This window comes from Eschrichtius robustus, chromosome 1 (assembly GCF_028021215.1).
Source record: "Eschrichtius robustus isolate mEscRob2 chromosome 1, mEscRob2.pri, whole genome shotgun sequence".
Lineage (NCBI taxonomy): Eukaryota > Metazoa > Chordata > Mammalia > Artiodactyla > Eschrichtiidae > Eschrichtius > Eschrichtius robustus.
Window position 1 is genome coordinate 74,462,800 of NC_090824.1, and position 18,470 is coordinate 74,481,269.

An 18,470-nucleotide genomic window follows, 5' to 3' on the forward strand; every position below is an offset into this window, starting at 1 on the left:
AAAACCTCAAGAGAGCCTCACAGACCTCCAATCCCTTGGGCAAGCCCTGACCGGGAGGGTTTTCCCCAGACTGGGCCGGCCCAGCCAGGAAAAAAAAAAAGGCTCTGACACTTGGAGAAAAAGACTGGGTTTGTCTTAGAAAAAGAATAAAAGTCCTCTTAGTATGTCCTCTAACACATGTTGGTAAGAGCAGAATAATTCCTCAGTGAGTTGAAAGTGTCTGTGGAATACATCCTCTTGACTTAGTATTTACCATGGTCTAGACACTGTTCTTGGCACTTTACAAATCTTCACTTTCTCATAACAACCCTATCAGGTTAAGTACGGTCACCCCCCTTTTGCAAGTGGGAACACTGAGGCATTGGGCGCAAGTTAACCCTGATACAAAGTAACAGAGTTGGTTTGGCTCCAGATTTTGGAGGCCTCCCTTGCAAGGGGTAGTTCCAGCCACAGCCCTAGTGTGTAAAAGCATAAGACCCAGCCCTCCCAAAGCCCCCCACCCCCTGGAAGTCAGCAGTCCTCTAAACTCTAGTCCTTGTGCATCACTAACGAGCTCTGTTCCCTTCCGTCACTTCACCCCTGACCCGCAGCTTCGAAAGCTAAAGGATGGGGTTAAGCTCTGTTCCTTCACCCACAAACTGGTGAGTAGGCCCTCTGGGCTGTGCTGAGTGCCGTGGATACAAAGATGGGTGGGAAACAGGCTTGAGGGACTGTGGGATGTGGAGGGGGAGCCTCGGAGCTACAGTTACAGCAGAGGATGACAAGCTTTCTGTTAGGAGGCAGAGGAGAGGCCCCTCCCGCCTCTGGCTGGTGTGGAATTTGGGCAGGAGGTGTTAAGAAAGGCTTCCCAGAGTAATTACAGGGAAGGTAGGAATTAGCCAGACAGGCAGGGAAGGAGGGTACCCAGGCAGGGGAAACAGGATGTGAAAGCACAGCATGAGCAGAGAAAACAAAGGGGGTTCTAAGAGCTCGGTCAGAACATCTTTGAAGATCTTCTATTAATGTCAATTTTCAGAGTTTACTTCTCCTCCTGACGTGCCTATAAGCGGCTTCTGTGAAGCCTCACAGAATGAACTAACACAGGGGCCTCTCATAGGAGGTGCTAGCCAACGCACACGTGTTTAAATGGTGAGCGCCTAAGTGCCCTACACAGGTGGAAGAGATGCCTAAAAGCCTTGCAGTTTAGAGTTCACCCAGTTCTGACATGGGGGCTAGTGGAATGCAAAAGCCTTGTTTGTCCACCTCCAATGAGATAGGCAGGCATCTGTGAAGCAAAGAATGCCCCCCTCACCCACACACACACACCATTATGTTAACACCAGGTTTTTAGTTCTGAGAAGGTTCCAAGGTTGTCCACTCAGAATGGCAGAAGAATTAGGCTGAGATGGAAGAGGGATAGGAGAGTTCCTTCATGGATGAGGCAGGCTTCTCTTTGGAAAGGTCAGTTGAGGCCTCAGGAGTGAATACTGCCCCCCTCCAGCTCTCTACTTCTGGCACCCCAGGGAGGAGAGGTGGGGGGCTGCAGCTTTGGCCCTTGTAGTTCACATCGGACCTCTTGGCAGGAACTGCAGATTTACTCAACAACACTCAAATATTGACAGAATAACGCAGGCATGGTGGAGGAGATTTGGAGAGAGATGGTCAAGAGAGGAAAGCCAGGAATAAGTAAGGCGGGGACAAAGGGAGCAAAAGGCTGGATCCAGGGCAGCCTATGGAGATATGTTTGCGAGACGTTGCTGCTGCCGCTGCTTCCCCTGGGGGGCTGCCACAAGCAGGTGTCTACATGACAAGACACAGATGTTTGAGCTTTCTCAGGCCCCCTTTATCCCAACTTCCCCCAAATTTCCGCTCTTCCTCCCTCACCCTCCCTGGCTCCCAGGATCCTCAACCCCTCCGAATCCAAACCTGCCATATCGGAGATCCTGTATCAGAGGGAGCTTGGGGTCCTGAGGGAGGCAGGGTGAGAGGGGGATCCCAAGCCCTGGCGGCAGGGAGAGAGGCTGCTTAGCGGCTCCAGGGTGTCCTAGCAGGTGAGTGGGAGAGCAGAGTGCTCGGGAGGACTGAGGGGCAGAGAGGGCTAGTGCAGCAAGACCACACAGAAAAGAAACTGACGTCTAGGATGTTGAAGTGAAACTGATCTCTCCTCGTCTTGTTAAGCCCCTCCAAGGCAAGGACCCCTGCTTCTGCGTCGAGACCCTGCACAGTACTGCCATGCTGCCTGGGGAGACCCAGACACCCCAAACTACCACAGGTGAGTTCATGTCATTGAGAGTGTATACAATACCTCTTCAGGGATACCCAGAATTGTCTCCAGCTCACCTACAGGTATTCATTCTTGCCAGGTGCAGCCTCTTGAAACCAGGATACCAAGGACAGAGTTGCTTGGGGGCCAAGGTGAGAATGACTTAGCAGATTTGGGGATCTGAAGATCTCTAGCTTGCCTAGATCTCTACAAGACCACCAGCATCAGAATGACTTAATGTGCTTCTTAACAGTGCAGATCCCTGAGCCCCCTCTCCCCCTGACAATTTATTAAATCAGAGACTGGAGGAGGGGAGCAGGGGAGAAGACTCCCTATACTAACCGTCCACTAAGCCAGATGCGACATTTCACTCACTGTCACATCCCTGATGCCCATCTCCGTGGTTATGCCTTGTGGCCAGAGCAGGAACCCTCACAGCTGATCCAGCCAGGTGGGTCTGGGGTCCAAAACACTGATTTTCTCCTGTTTGTGTGGGTTGCCCACGCTTCCAAGTGCCACCAAGAGGTGAGGTTCAAATCAAATCCCTTTGCCCGGCTCTGCTTCTCAATCTTAAATGTCATGGGAAAGGGTAGGGAGCAGACAAGCAGTTTTTATTAAATTGGACTTCCCTGGTGGCGCAGTGGTTAAGAATCCGCCTGCCAACGCAGGGGACACGGATTCGATCCCTGGTCCGGGAAGATCCCACATGCCGCGGAGCAACTCAGCCCGTGCGCCACAACTACTGAGCCTGCGCTCTAGAGCCCGCGAGCCACAACTACTGAGCCCATGCACCACAACTACTGAAGCCCGTGCGCCCTAGAGCCCTTGCTCTGCAACAAGAGAAGCCACCGCAATGAGAAGCCCGCGCGCCGGGACGAAGAGTAGCTCCCGCTCGCCGCAACTAGAGAAAGCCTGCGCAGCAACGAAGACCCAATGCAGCCAAAAATAAATAAAGCTAAATAAATAAAAGATTTAAAAATAGACAAATAAAATCCCACAAGCCGCGTGGCACAGCCCCCCCCACCAAAAAAATTGTGCTTATTTGGGGTAACTTGGGGCATACTGATGAAGTTTGGTTGGGGGCTGAAAAACCTCCAAGCCATCCCTTGGTACCACCCCTGCCAAGTTTCCTGGGCCTCCATTTTCAGGAAGACTTCTGCGTTACCCCAGTCCCCTCCTGTCCACCCTCACCTTGTCCTGGCCCATCCACAGCCCTCTATCGTAGCCTACGCTGCCTGCTGCCAGCTGGACTCAGAAGACAGGCCCCTTGCTGGTACGATTGTCTTCTGCGCCCATCTCACCAGCCCCAGCCTCAGCCACAGTGACATGGTCATGGTGACTGCTGCATGATGAATAGGAAGAAGCAAACAGGTTGAGGAGGGAGCACAGGTCACTCAGCTTCCCGTGAAGTGGAAGGACCTCCTCAGGGTGGAATAGAAGGTGCCTCAAGCTCTAAGAAGAGCTGATTGGGCAGAGAGGCGAGAGAGTGCAGTCCGTCCTGCTGCGGTCCCCTTCACTCTGCAGTCATTTGTCCTCAGGCCACACTCCACGAACTGCTCCATGCCCTGGGTTTCTCTGGACAGCATTTCAAGAAGTGGAGGGATTGCCCTTCAGGACCCAGCGGTAAATGAGAGGAATGAGGGCAATGTCTCCTCACAGCATCAACCAGAGGGAACCACTGCTCTCTCACCAACTCCTTCCTTTCAACTCTTCCTCACCCTTCTGAGGTCTCCCTCTCCTCAGATGCCTTCTTCCCTTTCTATACTCAGCGAGAACTGTTCTACAAGTCAACAAGTGACAAGGCGAGATGAGTGGGGACAGCTGCTTCTCACCACAGCCTGGCCAAACACTTGGGACTGCTAGGGGTTTCACTGGGCGATCCCTTGGAAGAAGAGGTGAGGATGAGAACACCTTGGGGTGATGGAAGGAAGAGGGAACGGTCAGGTGGCAGCAGCTATCTCCTCCCAAGGGGCCCTTTGTCTTCACACTGGGAGGCCTGACTACTCCAGAACTGTATAATGACTGCTACCTACGATGGTGCCCAGCGCACTCGGCTTGACCCGATCACTCTTGCTGCCTTCAAAGACTCAGGCTGGTACCAGGTCCACCACGGCACTGCAGAGGGGCTGTGTGGGGCTGGGGTGAGAAATAAGGGAGAATTGCAGAGGGCACTCATGACCCGAGTCAGCTTGGGGGCAGCGAGAGAGGTTGGAAGGGATTATCTGCTGCTAAAGTGTAACTGAAGCTGTGAGCATGGCTGGCCCTGACGGGTCTGGGGGCTTCATTTCTTCTAAGGGCTCTTCTATCTCTCAAGCACGGTCTGGCCTGGAATTTGGCCTGGTGACCACCTGTGGGAATGGCACCTCAGACTTCTTCTGTACTGGCAGGTGCGTGTGCTGAGGGGCTGCACAGCAGTCAGTGATCCTACTGTCACTCTACCATCCCCGACACGCAGCGGACTGGGCTGCCACTACCTGCACCTGGACAAGGGAAGTTGCTCCTCAGACCTCACGCTGGAAGGGCTGATGCAGGTATAAGCTCTTGGCCAATGGGGTGGGTAGACTAGAGAATGGGGAATGAAACCGAGTGGGGCTGGAGAGGAGTCTCCTTCTAAGGCATCTGGACAAACACTCTTCTACCTTCTGCCCTGCCCTTCAGAGTGAATGCTGGAGGAAGGAAAATGGATTCCCACCTGGGGCGGAGAATCCCCATGGGGAGATCTACCATCCCCACAGTTGTCGCTTCCTTGCCAACCTCACTTCACAGCTGCTTCCTGGGGACAAGATCAGGCATCCCTCTCAGATCCCACACCTCAAGGAAGCAAACCCCCTGGCCACTGCTACTTACCTCAGTGCACAGAGAGGGGAGTGTACAAGGTGCAGGTGGAGGGATCACCCTGGGTCCCATGCCTTCCAGGAAAGGCTATTCAGGTGGGTGTCGGAAGTGGAATAGCTGTAGCACACTGGCAAAAATTGGCAAGTGCTCTTATGGTAGTACCATCCAATGTGTTTTGATGCTCATTAAATTTTGTATTATTGGAGTATGGTTGATTTACAATATGATATTAGTTTCAGGTGTACAACATAGTGATTCAATATTTTTATAGATTATACTCCATTTAAAGTTATTATAAAATATTGGCTCTATACCTTGTGCTGTACAATATATCCCTGTAGCTTCTTTATTGATGTTCATTTATTTTTCACTGAGTCCATGAATCTGATTTAGAATGTACATTTTCCTTAGAAGGAGGGCTTGAGCAGGTGACTGAGGCTATAACTATACCCTGCTACATACTTCCTTGCAGATACCTGGGAACAATGGCCATCTCTTCTGTCCCCGGGGTTGGCTGTGTTAGACAAATGAAGGTACCGATGCTATCAATATTACTTGCCTACCTGTAAGTCTTTCAACCTGACCTATTATTTCAGCTGTCTTTAGGATTAGCTGGGCACCGCCCCCCGCCCCCCCCCCCCCCCCCCCCCCCGGCCAGGCCACTCCCTGGGGAAGGAAGAGGGCGAAGAGCTAACTGAAGCAGTTCTACAAGGCTCTGGTGAGCACTGGCGGGTAAATCAATGGTTCAGGCTAAGGATTTATACAGTGGGCCAAGGAGAACGTTCAAGTCCTTAACTTGATAACCCTCCTCTAAAGACCTTCCGTTCATCCCAGCCCCAAGCCTGCACCTGTTTCATGAGGTATACTCTTCCAGGGACTATACTTCCATTAAGAGATCCAAACGTGCATTTGGTGCTATTTCCACAGTCTCTTGATTACCACCAGTCTGGTCTTCACTGTGCATATGTGGAAATCCCCTGGCTGCCAAGGGCCTTCAGTTGGTATGCTGCACAGGGCCCTGACCCTGACTCTCCGGAAGAAACCTCTAGAAGTATATTATGGAGGAGCCACCTTTACCATAGAATACAGCAAGTAAGTAAGATAACATTCCAAGGAGTTTTCTTTCAAATTCCTGGAATCCAGATATTTGAAATTATATTAAGCACTCATTCATACATACACTGTCCTATACAGAGTTAATATTTCAGAAAACAAGGATCCCTAACATGGTGCCTATCACCATGGGACACCTCTCTCCCCAGCAATAATAGAGTTCACCTATCTCTAGGACATAGGGCGCTCCTAGTCCCCTTCTTTTCTTTTTAATGATTTTTTTTTTTTCTTTTTGGCCGCACCGTGCAGCCTGCGAGATCTTAGTTCCCTGACCGTGGATCTAACCTGGGCCCCCTGTAGTGGAAGCACAGAATCCTAACCATTGGACGGCCAGGGAATTCTCTTTCTTAAGCACTACCCAGGCAACTTGCCTAAACACTATAGTCTTAACTCTTCCCCTAAGCCATTTCCCTCACTGCCAAGTTAGACCTCCTTCCAACAATTTAAGTTGCTGGCAGTCTTGGATCTTGGTCTTCTTCCTTTCAGGTTCTATATCCCCTCATTGATTTCCTGTTCAGCTTACTGTTTGGATGAAGAATGAGTTATAGGTACTAAAATAAAGGTAGGGCACTTCACCTCCTAGGCCTAGGCATTATTCCAGGCCAAATATTACCCTTACATCCCTAGGTTTCTAGTTACCTCAGACCATAATCCTTCCATGACCCACCTCGGTCTGTCCATGGGACTCTGCCTAATGTCGCTTATCCTGGTGGTTGCACTGGGAACCATGGCTTATCAGAAACGAGCTACTCTTCAGGTGGGACCTTCTGCCCCTTACCATTCACTAGAGCCCCAAGGCGCAACAGGGGGCCCAGTTGGAGGAATGAGGGAGGTGTGATATTACCCACAGCATGACACAGGTTAGGGCAGAGATGATTTCTTAGGAGAAACTGGATGGAAAGTCGATCTATTGTCTATACTTAAGTTCTACGTTTCTCAGAATGCCTCCTTCTCTGTGTATCAACATTACACTAGCCTTGCAATGAAAAAAAGGTAGAGACTTATGGTTCTGAAAATTTGTTCTTTATTTTGATACAAAAAATAAACCCTTCAACCTGTAAAGAATGTCACTTGTTTTCATATTATTGTAAAGCAAACTTATAGAATAGGAACATCTGATACCAGCTCCAAGGATGTCACATATACTTTAGAAAAAAGTCATTGCTACTTGGATTCAAACAAACATCACTGTGGAGGAAGGAGCAGCTAATTATCTCCATCTCCTGATTTTTCCATAATTTTACTAAATCATCACTAGGAAAGCTAGTAGTTGGGATATCACATAATTATGCCAGAATTTGGTAACAGTGGTGAAAGCAGCCATCTGAATCCAGCTAAATTATAAAAACATGACCTTTTATTGTCCTTCTCTCTTGTTTCTGGAGTACAAGGGCTCTACTTTATACCCCTACGGGCCAGCAGTAGGCTTGAGTTATAATGTGTAGATTCCTTTCGGTTATAGTTGTAAAAGAAGTCTTTAAATTCTTGAGGGTTCGACATCTCTTGGAAAGAAGTAAGCTAGGAGAAAGACTGCTGATCTGGATTTGCTTAGATGGAAAACATTCACACTAGGAGTCCAGTTGATCGGCTGTTGAAATCACCAGGCCTGTACTGGTCAGCGAGTTCAGTCAGCTCATCGGGACACCATCCCCAGGCCTTTAAGTGATACATTTGAAGCTCTCGTGGTAAAGTTGTGGCCTCGGCTCCATTAGCTCTGGTTATCTTCTTTGATTTTAAGGCCTATCAGTCTTTACCAGCGGTAGCAGCCACTGCTTGGTAAAACTTTGCCACGAAGTCTGGCTCACTGACCTCCAGCTGCCTGACAAATTCATTGCGCTCCTGCTCAGCCCAACCTCGAAACCACTGATCCCAAAGACGTAGCTGGCACTCAAAGATACAAGGTGGTCGGTTTGCTCCAGACACGCTAAGCTGCTCCAGACTTTCCAGCAGTGGCTGCAATTTTCCCGGTACTGCCTTAGCTACCAGGTCCTGTAGGAAACGTTCACGCTGAGGACCTGACCAGCTGGCAAACCAGTGAAGAATACACTTCATCTCCTGGGAAGTGATGTAAGACATCGGGGGAGGGGAAGAGTTAGAAATATTGTCTGGTACCGAGGGTAAGGGAGAAGGGAAGGATAGCGGCATCGAAGAGGAAGATGATCCCAGTGGCATCCTGAAACATAAGAGCACTGTTATATACTCTCTGGATAGAGCAACCAAACTACAGCTTCCCAACAACACAGAATCTTATCACACTCAATCAACGTCTACAAAGAAAATTACTTTTCACCAATTTGGTTTACAGAAAAACAACAGGGTCCTTTATTTAGGTTATTATCCAACTTAGACAAGGTACTCAAGAATAACCTCATTTCATTATTTGCCCACCTTCCTCTCTCGTTTTCAAACCCATTACCCTTCCCAACCACTGCCTCCCTCCATCATTCTTATAAACAATCCAAAAATAACCAAAGCATTCCTTGTTCATTCTTTGCCGCCTTATTCTATGTTCCAGATTCAGTAAAGAAAAAAAACCAACGATTAATATTGGTCCAACACATCTTCCCTAAAATGAAAAAAAGGTACACATTTTTTAATTTACCAAGCAGCTGGTCAGGGCCTAGATGCTAATTATTCCAGAGCTATCAACAGAAGGAAAAAAAAGAAAGGGAAAACATCATATATGACGAAAGAGCCTTCTCCGCAATGTGCGTGTAGCCTCTGAAATATGCCAAGAACTTCATAACTCCATTATTTTCTTATATTTCCTGTAGAGCACCAGGAAAAATTAAAGAGCAGAGTTAGTGAAGGCGCCTTGTCCAAACTAAGATAACAAAGTAAGAAAAACAGAAGTGTTTATTCAGTACTGAAAAAACAGTCTAGTTGGTTTGTTGGCTTAGGGAATCTAACAACTTATACTGTTGTAGCTGTGTGACAATTCATGCCTCAACAATTTTCCTTCACGTTTAATATAATACCTATTGATGACTTGCCATTGCTTCGCATCACTAATGCAACTGGAAGGTCAGCCAACTTGAATAGTTTTCAAATCCCACACTTTGAATCTCTAACAAGGAAAACAAACTACTTGTTTACGATCTATTTTACTGTTCGTGTTTCTTCTGCTCTAAGTTGGAGTATCTGTAGTGACAAAGAAAGGAACCCCGAAGCAATTAACATCAGTTCAGTACCAAAACGGTCCAGCCGAGGTTGCCTTTTCACAGTGGTCCTACGAGAAGCAATTCCGCCTAAAGGAATTTTATTCTCTCACTCGGGGAAAGGGCTAACTTATCCCGAGTCTTGCGACATGGCTTCCACGGCAAGCTCAAGTTCAATTATCACGAATTAGTTCACAGGCTGGGTCGAAACACACGGTGCTGCCACTTGCCACTCTGGAGGCTACGGAGCCTGGCATTCCGTGGTCCCAAAAAGCAACGTAGCCTTAGATGGGAGTGGCGGGGATTCGGAGGATGGGAGGCGGCAGCTGTTTCCGTAGGGGAGCGGGAGGCTTGCCCTACTAAGGGTAGCCCGTAAACACCGAGTCTGACCCGGCCCAGGGAGGTACTTCTACCCCGCTTACCTCCCCTTTCCTCTCACAGGGCACCCGGAGACCGTCACAAGAGTGTTTAGACTCCAACTATCGCCGCCGCTTCCAGGTTTCCTGAAAACCCTAAGGAGGGCCAGCCGGGAAGCCCACGCACTTCCGGTCCCGGACCAGCCCCAAACACCCAAGCGCCACAGCGTCTCAGCCTTAGGTCCGGAGATAGCCGAATAATTCCGATTATGGTTATGCCAGAGTCGAGAGCTTCCGAACAGATTCGATTCAAAGCGTCGGTAAGACGAAGAGAACCGAGCTCTGAAAGCAGGATGAGGGAGGGGGAGCGACTAGGAGGATGGAAAGAACCAATTGGTGCCGATGTGGAGACGGAAACACCCGAGCATTTCCGGAGGAACCCGGGGAGTTCTGAGTGGTAATCGAGGGGTTGACTATGAAAGTGGGCGGGGCCAACTCGGTACGTTCGAAGGGCGTTGGCGGAAATTACCGAAGATGCCCGAAGCCGTCGGGACGGACCCGAGTACCTCACGCAAGATGGCGGAGCTGGAGGAGGTGACTCTGGACGGGAAGCCTCTTCAGGCGCTGCGGGTGACCGACCTGAAGGCCGCACTGGAGCAGCGAGGCCTAGCCAAGAGCGGGCAGAAGAGTGCCCTGGTCAAGCGGCTCAAAGGGGTGAGGAGACGGCGTTGCCGGGGTGTCGGATCGGAGCGGACCCGGTAGAGCCGAGTCTCTGCCGCGGCGCAGGCGCAGTGTCCGAGCTCGGCGCGAGCTCGCTCAGGCCGCCAGCGCCAGCCTCCGGATCTGCGCGCACGGTGGTTGGGGAGGCTCGCGCTGGAGTGGAAATAGCGCCGGTTCCCGCCTTAACGGTAGCGGCGCGAGCCCAAAATGGGAGGGTGCGCGCTACTCTCCCGGAGTGTCTTAAGCTCCTTCCTCCTCCCCCACCCCCTCCTTGTTTGTGTCTGTGGTTTCGGCGCATGCGCTGCAGAAGGAGTTAAATCCCACTACAACCACCGGCGTTGCTGGCCTGAGGGGGGCGAGATGGGCTAGGTCGGAGTTAGGTGTATAGTTGGGCAGAGGGGATGAGAGGTTGGTATCGGTATCGCAAAGAATAGAATTGGGGTAGGGCAAAAATGTCTGCTTGATTAGATTAGGAGGTGAGATGAAGAGAAACCTTGATCGGAAGGGACTTGGTTAGGGAGGGGTGTATAATTTATAGGGCGTCCAGAAGCAATTCGGGTGGATAAGAGTTTGGTGAATATTGATGAGAGAGGTGAGGCGGCCTGGTATATGTTGGGGTTTTGAATCGGTTTGAGTAGATTAGGGTGGGATTGTCAAGAGGTAGATGGATGGATTGGTGTGTATAGGTTTGGTGTAAGCGGAGGGAAGGTGAGGATTTCTTGGTTTTAATTAGGGTTAGTTAGGATACGTGAAGAGTAGTACAGATTCGGGCTGGGTTGGCTCAAGGGTTAAGTTGGCAAACCGTTGCTTACACTGAAGCTGACAGACTGAAGCTGACAGTTCCGTGTGTGGAGGGATTGGATCAGAACACAGTTTATGGAGTCTGTGGTCATTTTGTTCTGTAGCCTCCTCTGAAATTTTTATAAATTTGGTAAATCTAGGTGCCACTCTTTTGGAAACGATACAAGTTCACTCAAGTAGATCTAGTCCTGGGTAACTGACCAAGGAATTCAGTCAGGCCCAAACCATGTTAGTTTCATGTATTTGAACCTGGTTTGAATATTTGAAGTGAAGGACCAGATTTAGAAGGGACACTAGTCAGAAGTGCAGAAGATAATAGGGATTGTAGTACTGGTTCTGTCACTGTCACTGATTTTATTGCATAGCCAGATTTTCCCAATATGCCTGCATTTTACGTCTGTACATTTGGGAGCAGTAACCATGGCTACCTTTAAGGGTCTTCTGAAGACGAACGAGGACGGCATTAGTAAAGGGCTTTTAGGTCCCTGGAAAAGGAGTACAGTTTAAGTGTGTACGGTTAGTCATTGCCTTTGATGAAGAGATTGGGGGGAGGGGTTTTTTTTTTTTTTTTTTTTTTTCCTGGTTTCTGACTCTTGCCCTTCTCTATACCAGGCTCTAATGCTAGAAAATTTACAGAAACACTCAACACCCCATGCTGCATTCCAGCCAAATTCCCAGGTAAGAAAGAAGGTTCACTAGAAGGGGGGGGCTCTTTGGATGCACGGAGACATAGAAGGACATGATGTTGTATATTTGATGCTTGATTTGTCACCAATATTTTCCTCAGTTCCCTGGGTTGAAAATGTTTTCATCCTAGGACAGTTGAATTCTAATAAAGAATTCAAGACTCAGAAGAGCTGTTAGTTAATTTCTGATTCTTGAAATGGTGTGTGCAGAAAGATGTGGCTCTAGTTGATTAAGTGGAGTACAAGGATCTGAAGGCATTTGTTTGACATCGATTTGGAAAAAGTAGTTGATGTCTTTGAATGTAGATATGAGTAGACAATCAGCAGGGCAGTATAGGAAAATACTTGCTGATCAGGAAGAGTTCTTGTGTTGACATAGATTTTCCAAGAATTCAGTCCTTTGGAAATCATCCACCATTACTAGTTTTAATATTAACTATGCAGTTACTCCTAAACGTCGTTAATTGCTGTTACTTTGGGCAAGAAACTTAACCTTTGGAGGCCTTGGTTTCCTCAGTTTCCCTGTGTGTAAGATGAGAAAGAGTTGGACTAGATCCATAGTTTTATAACTATTCTGTTGGGATCTTGTGGAGCTGCTTTTGGAGGCTTCCTAGAGAAAATTTCTTCCCAAATGAGCAGGGGTTCACATTCCCCTCTTAAACTAGATTAGATCTACTTCTGTCTGCTTTGAATATTGAGTTTCTGCATAAGATTTCTTTGGAAGAAATCATTCCCAGTTTCAAAAAAAACGTCTTAGGCTATGTAGTCTCCTAAGATTCTTTTCAGCTTTTAACATCCCCTCATTATATTGTGTCATGCACTTAAAGGAAAAATCCAGGTCTTTGTTAGTGCAGTGGTGTGCAGCTCCAGTACTAGATGAAGTCCCAAGATACAGTGGAAAAACAAGAGAGCTTTCCTACTGCCTTGTTATTAGCTCATGAAGCTGAAAGTATAATCTAACTGGCTTACAGAGGTTTAGTTAAGTATTTTAACAAGCATAAGAAACTGCGTAAGTTAATCACTTTACCATTCTATTCTTTTTGCACATTACATTTTCAACTTTGAAGTTTTGCTTTTATTAACATAGGTTTTTTGCAACAAATACATACATTCTCTAATACTTGTAACCCACACTTCATCAGTGTCCACTGACTACCAAGAGACTCATCTCTATTTTAGGGGAAAAAAACATTTACCACGCTTAGGAAAGACGACTAATGACATAGAAAGTATTTATTCAGATTTTTTCCTTTTTCTGGAGTTCTAATAGGACTTGCTAAGCAAGAAGCTTCTTGGGAAGAGGACTTGTGAAGAGAAAGCTGAAGGGCAGAAGAGTGACATGGGAGTCTGTGTTGCAGAAAAAAATGGGAAAAGGAACTAAGCTCCTGGATTTTAAAAATTGTTATCAAAGATTTCTTCTCACCCAAAGAAAACGGAGTTAGAACTCTGTCTAAATGCTGAATCCCTTTTCTTAGTCTCTTGCTTTCAGGCTTTTAAGTCTGGTAGTTGAATTTTGGAGATGTTTAACAAAATGTTTCCTGGATAGGTGGAGGTTGATCTTTTGTGTGAACAAAAGATGAATTAGTATGAACCAGTATTTTTTTCCTTCAGTTTTTGATATTATTAAAAGGAAAATTTAGATTATCTTTATATAATTTAGATTATCTAAAAATTTAGTCTGAAAGGCATAATTTTATAGGAATTTTCATTTTTTTAAATTATTTGTATATCACTCTTTGGCTGGGAACTGAATATTTAAAATAAAAAATTATGTGTGCAGTTCCTCTTTTTGCCATCTTTTGTGAATCGTAGGGCTGTATATTTTGGTCCTCAACTTAGGAGTAGCTTAGAAAAGGGCCCTCCAACATTTTCCATATCTTTCTTTGGTCCAAATATAAGGGGCATTCCTTTGCTCCATGGAATTTTGTACCTTGCCTTTTCCTGGTTTGTTTTCCTAGACTATCTTTTTCCATGTCTTCTACACAGATTGGCGAGGAAATGAGCCAGAACAGTTTCATAAAGCAGTATCTGGAAAAGCAGCAGGAGCTGCTTAGGCAGCGTCTGGAACGTGAAGCTCGAGAAGCTGCAGAACTTGAAGGTAAGCCCAGGCTGTCACTTCTTACAAGGAGTTCTTCCTGCTTATTCCTTTCACTGAGTAGATGGGCCTGTTTCACTAGGCAGTTTCAGGAATATAAGTCAGGCTGAGACTGCCAGTTATTTGCTTTGGTAGTTTATGGAGCCAAGTGAGTTACTACTTACCTTTTGTCAGGGAAGAAGACACTTAATTTGACTGTCTTGACTAGAAGAGGATTCCTGCCAACAGGAAGAGTTATAAGTAAATTAAGCTACCCTTCAGATGAACTAGAGCCTTATCTTAGGGAGTTTTTCTCTATGTACAGTGCTCTTTTTAGTATATACTCTGTATCCGTGACTTTGCCTGACCTCCTTCACTCCTCTACATATTCCCACATGCTGAGCCCTTCACTCCCTCCCTGCCCCGACCCAATCTGTCCTTTGCAGAAGCTTCAGCTGAGTCGGAGGACGAGATGATCCATCCCGAGGGAGTGGCTTCCCTGCTGCCTCCTGACTTTCAGAGCAGCCTGGAGAGACCAGAGCTGGAGCTCAGCAGACATTCACCCAGTACGTATCTCCCTCCCCACTGCGCTGTTCTGTCAATCCTGCGTAGTTGGCGGGGGGAGGTAGTTACACCTCCTTTCATGCTAAGCCTCCATTAAAGTCCCAGGGCAATTCTGTGACAGTGTTATTTGACATCTGTTTTTCATGGAAATTATGTCCTTTTTGAAGTCTGCGTTCACCTCTACGTTGTGTTGATCTCTCAGAGTATTTTATGAGGCAGTCTGATTTTTCTTCTCATCTGTATACCTCTCTAACTTCCTCTGCCTCTGAATTTAGCAGCAGTCACAATTCTTTTTCATCTCTTCACCAGTTGTATATATTGTGTGTTACACATCCAGTCATCCCCCCAAATGGGCATCTGCAGTTTATTCATTCATTCAGCAAGTTTTTACAAGTAAAAACTTGCCTGTTGTATGCCAGGCATGTGCTAGGCACCAGGAATATAGTAGAGAAAAAGACAAGTCTCTATCATAATGAAACATACAGTCTAGTGAGGAGGTGGACATTAAACAAATTATTAAATAATTAACTGGAGTTATGCTGTGTACTGTGAGAGGCAGTGCAGAGTATTATTTGAGCATATTACGGGGAACTCAAACCCAGTGTGTGGAATTGGTTCAGGTAAGATTAATTTTTTCACATTTAAAAAAATATTAAGCACCCACTTTTGCATTGTATCTCAAGCAAAAGTCTGTAAATGCAGCCTTTGTCTTCTAGGAACTACCTGTCGAAACAGTATGCCTTTAGGAGAACATGCATATAAGACGTGAATAGTAGGTAGATAAAGTAAACCAGTGTGTAAATTAACAAGTATTTTGAATGATTATTAATGTTAGGGGTCATGGGGAAGGTGATCACTCCATATTTAATACTTCTAGAATGTATAGAAGTTGCTAGCTCTTCTGGTTAATATAGAACTCTTTCCGGAAAGCAGATTTTTAGGAGATATTTAATGATGGGAGAGAAATAATTTATTTTAGAGATCTCTTTTCTCTTCAAAATAAAAACTACAAACCACCAATTGATCCATTTTGGTCTTAGCACTCTTTTTTTCCCTGATTGTAAAGCCAGGTGGAAGGGGAAAACTCTTTTATAAATTAGTTGTCAGTGTTTCTTCTTAAATAAAAATAAGCCAAAAAATTATGTATAGAATTCCTGCTGTATACATGTCTCTGTGCTAGAGTATGTGGGGAGTCAGCACACTGTAAAATCTATTAGAGAGAAGACAACTGCACATAAAACTAACAATGGAAGATGGTATGTTTTAAGTGACATACAAATAGTACGGACACATGTACCACTGGAATTCCAAAGAGTAAAAATTCTCTGAGGACTAGAGAGATTAGAGAGAGCCTCATGAAGGAGGTGTAGGATTTGAGTGACCCTTAGAAATACGAAGGATTTGAGTTGGCAGAGAAGACAAGAGGGTATTTTTAGGAAGGAACAAAGGCACAGAGGTAGGAAGGAAGATGGTATTTAATTTTAAAGGTAATGGGGGAACCATTGAAAATTCTTGATAGCAATATGATTTGATAAGGAACTCTTGAAAGAGAGCCTCTCTCTGTTCTAAATGTAACTTGAAGTGAAAATGAGGAATGTCCTGAAAGAGATACAAGGTTTCAAAAGCAAGTAAAGATTTAGATTGAAGAAGGTGGCCAGTAGTCTCTTCAGTGCTTTGTGTCTTCAGCAGGACTATGCCTATGGTTGTAATTGATGGAGGAGGGGAAAAAAAACAGGTGAAAGGAAAGAGGTGAAAAATAAACAAGAAATGAATGTAGTAAATTGTAGAATACAACAAACAATTGCTGTGTGTCCTCTTCGGTGTACTCTATCCATAAACTTTCCTACTTCTGATCTTGGCTAGAATGTGAATTTCGTAACAGACGTGGCATAAAATTTGGTCAAAGTCCTAAATGGAGTGGTAGTTTGGAGTTCTAGCAGTGCTTGGTTGGATCGGTAGTAATGCCTGGAGTTTACCCAGAAATTAGATTTTTTTCAGGTGTACAGCGTCAGTCTGCCATAGGCTCATAAACTATTAGGCTTCCAGCTTATTTGTTAGCTTTGGATGTTTGGGGTTCCTTATTTAGTAAGATTTTGATTAAAGTAAGGTTCCTAGTAACATATTTTGGTAATCAATAGTGGCACCTGAGGATTTTTTTTTTTTAAATAAATTTATTTATTTATTTTATTTATTTTGGCTGCGTTGGGTCCTCATTGCTGCGCGCAGGCTTTCTCTAGTTGCTGCGAGCAGGGGCTACTCTTCGTTGCAGTGCGCAGGCTTCTCGTTGCGGTGGCTTCTCTTGTGGAGCACAGGCTCTAGGCACGTGGGCTTCAGTAGTTGTGGCTTGCGGGCTCTAGAGCACAGCTCAGTAGTTGCGGCGCACGGGCTTAGTTGCTCTGCGGCATGTGGGATCTTCCCGGACCAGGACTCAAACCCGTGTCCCCTGCGTTGGCAGGTGGATTCTTAACCGCTGTGCCACCAGGGAAGGCCCTGGATATTATTTTTTTTAAGAATGTGAATTCCTGGGCCCTGCCCCAAGAATCTCAGAGAATGTAAGTCCTGAGACCTTACATTTTTTTAAAGTCCCCTGGTAGTTCTGTTGATCAGCTCAGTTTATGAATGACTAAATGAAAGAATAGTTTTTCAGCACTATAGTTAATCAAGATCCTTGGCTTATATTCCAGCAACCTCGCATTAATGTGCTGTAGTCACAATCCCAAATAGGAAGGAAAGATTGGTTTATAAAATCCTGCCTGGCTCTCCTTTTTTTTTTTTAAAAGGAATTCCTTTATTTTTATTATTTATTTATTTATTTATTTATTTTTGGCTGTGTTGGGTCTTCGTTTCTGTGCAAGGGCTTTCTCTAGTTGCGGCAAGCGGGGCCACTGGCTCTCCTTGACTTCTTATCTTTCCATCACTTTCTTCAGATTTTTCTAAGATGTTGGGAGTCAGTATTCACCCTCCATAGTCAGAAATTGCTTCCTAGATCATGACTGGGTATACAGTCAGTTAATTTTTTCAAAAAGAGCCCACTCTAGGAAAATTAGGAGGAAAGATACAAAGACATTAAAAAATGGATATTCAGAATACAGACTGATTAACAAAGGTATAGCCCCAGGGGATCTTAGCCAGCCTTTGGCTTACAGAGCATTTAGTCCTCATTCCTGTTTCTTGTGTTAAATCTGGATGCTGAGATTATAAAGAAATGTTAGGTAAGTTACTTATACAGCTAACATGAGTTACTTATACAGCTGACATGAGTCAGATTTAGGGTTGGCATCATTGCCAGGTCTCCATTCTCTTAATTTCTGCTGCTTATTCATACCCAAGGATACCCTCTGGCCACAGGCTTTGCTCTGATCTCTGTAGCTACCTAACCTGGATCCTGCAAATCCTACCCAGGGATTTGTTTTCCAGGATGAAGAAACTACCTTCCTATATGACCCTTAAACATTCTTCAGTTTGTTGTTTTTGTTTTTTGGGGTTTTTTTTGCCAAGTTGTGCAGCATCCAGGATCCTCTGATCAGGGATCGAACCTGTGCCCCCTACGTTGGGGGAGCGCAGAGTCTTAACCACTGGACCACTAGGGAAGGCCCCATTCTTCACTCTAATACATTCTACACTGCCTTTGCTCTCCTGAAGGCTTCTGGCTTTGGAATCTCAGAAATCTTACATTCACCCTGACTTGCTTTTTAACTCCTGAAATACATTTATTAACCTGTTACCAGTATTCGTACCATTCCTTGCTAAAGGTGCTCAGTTTCTGCACATATTATTAACATCTGGCTGAAGACACCCATGTGGCCATGTGCACATAATAGAAGATGGCACCTTTCCCAGAACCTTGTCTGCATCACATCAGCTCCTTACAAGGAGCTGGAAGAAATTCCTCATCTCTTTCTTATATTTTATATTGCTTAC

General features: G+C 45.8%; 3 protein-coding genes across 6 annotated transcripts in view; 2 read left to right on the plus strand and 1 right to left on the minus strand.

Moving 5' to 3' along the window:
- The first annotated feature begins 1,719 nt into the window (after positions 1-1,719).
- Positions 1,720-7,028, plus strand: CIROP (ciliated left-right organizer metallopeptidase). The gene is given in 19 exon segments (XM_068537222.1): positions 1,720-1,796; positions 1,798-2,030; positions 2,158-2,251; positions 2,343-2,394; positions 2,600-2,767; positions 3,455-3,577; positions 3,781-3,865; positions 4,008-4,076; positions 4,079-4,372; positions 4,557-4,629; positions 4,698-4,764; positions 4,766-4,795; positions 4,901-5,066; positions 5,069-5,172; positions 5,550-5,653; positions 5,655-5,696; positions 5,731-5,816; positions 5,989-6,169; positions 6,818-7,028. Coding segments are annotated over 19 exon segments (2,259 nt in total).
- A 169-nt stretch (positions 7,029-7,197) lies between these two features.
- Positions 7,198-9,985, minus strand: C1H14orf119 (chromosome 1 C14orf119 homolog). 2 transcript variants are annotated; one of them, XM_068547717.1, is made up of 2 exons: positions 9,771-9,985; positions 7,198-8,363 (listed from the first exon to the last, which is right to left on the minus strand). In XM_068547717.1, exon 2 carries the CDS (start codon positions 8,360-8,362, stop codon positions 7,934-7,936), a length of 429 nt encoding a protein of 142 aa, XP_068403818.1. In that variant the 5' UTR covers position 8,363; positions 9,771-9,985; the 3' UTR covers positions 7,198-7,933. The 2 variants fall into 2 exon arrangements, with proteins under 2 accessions (XP_068403818.1, XP_068403810.1); XM_068547709.1 differs by lacking the exon at positions 9,771-9,985 and adding an exon at positions 9,382-9,764.
- A 121-nt stretch (positions 9,986-10,106) lies between these two features.
- ACIN1 (apoptotic chromatin condensation inducer 1) overlaps positions 10,107-18,470 on the plus strand; it is a 32,767-nt gene continuing 24,403 nt past the window's right edge. For 2 of the 3 annotated variants that reach the window (XM_068547672.1, XM_068547683.1), the window contains exons 1-4: positions 10,107-10,418; positions 11,838-11,903; positions 13,898-14,009; positions 14,432-14,551. In XM_068547672.1, the coding sequence (XP_068403773.1) occupies positions 10,107-10,418; positions 11,838-11,903; positions 13,898-14,009; positions 14,432-14,551 (610 nt within the window). The remainder of the gene's footprint in view (positions 10,419-11,837; positions 11,904-13,897; positions 14,010-14,431; positions 14,552-18,470) is intronic. The other variant, XM_068547693.1, reaches the window with a different exon arrangement.

What these genes read in the sequence shown, in the direction of transcription:
- C1H14orf119 (XM_068547717.1), bottom strand. Translation starts at nt 8,362, where the DNA reads ATGCCACTGGGATCATCTTCCTCTTCGATGCCGCTATCCTTCCCTTCT.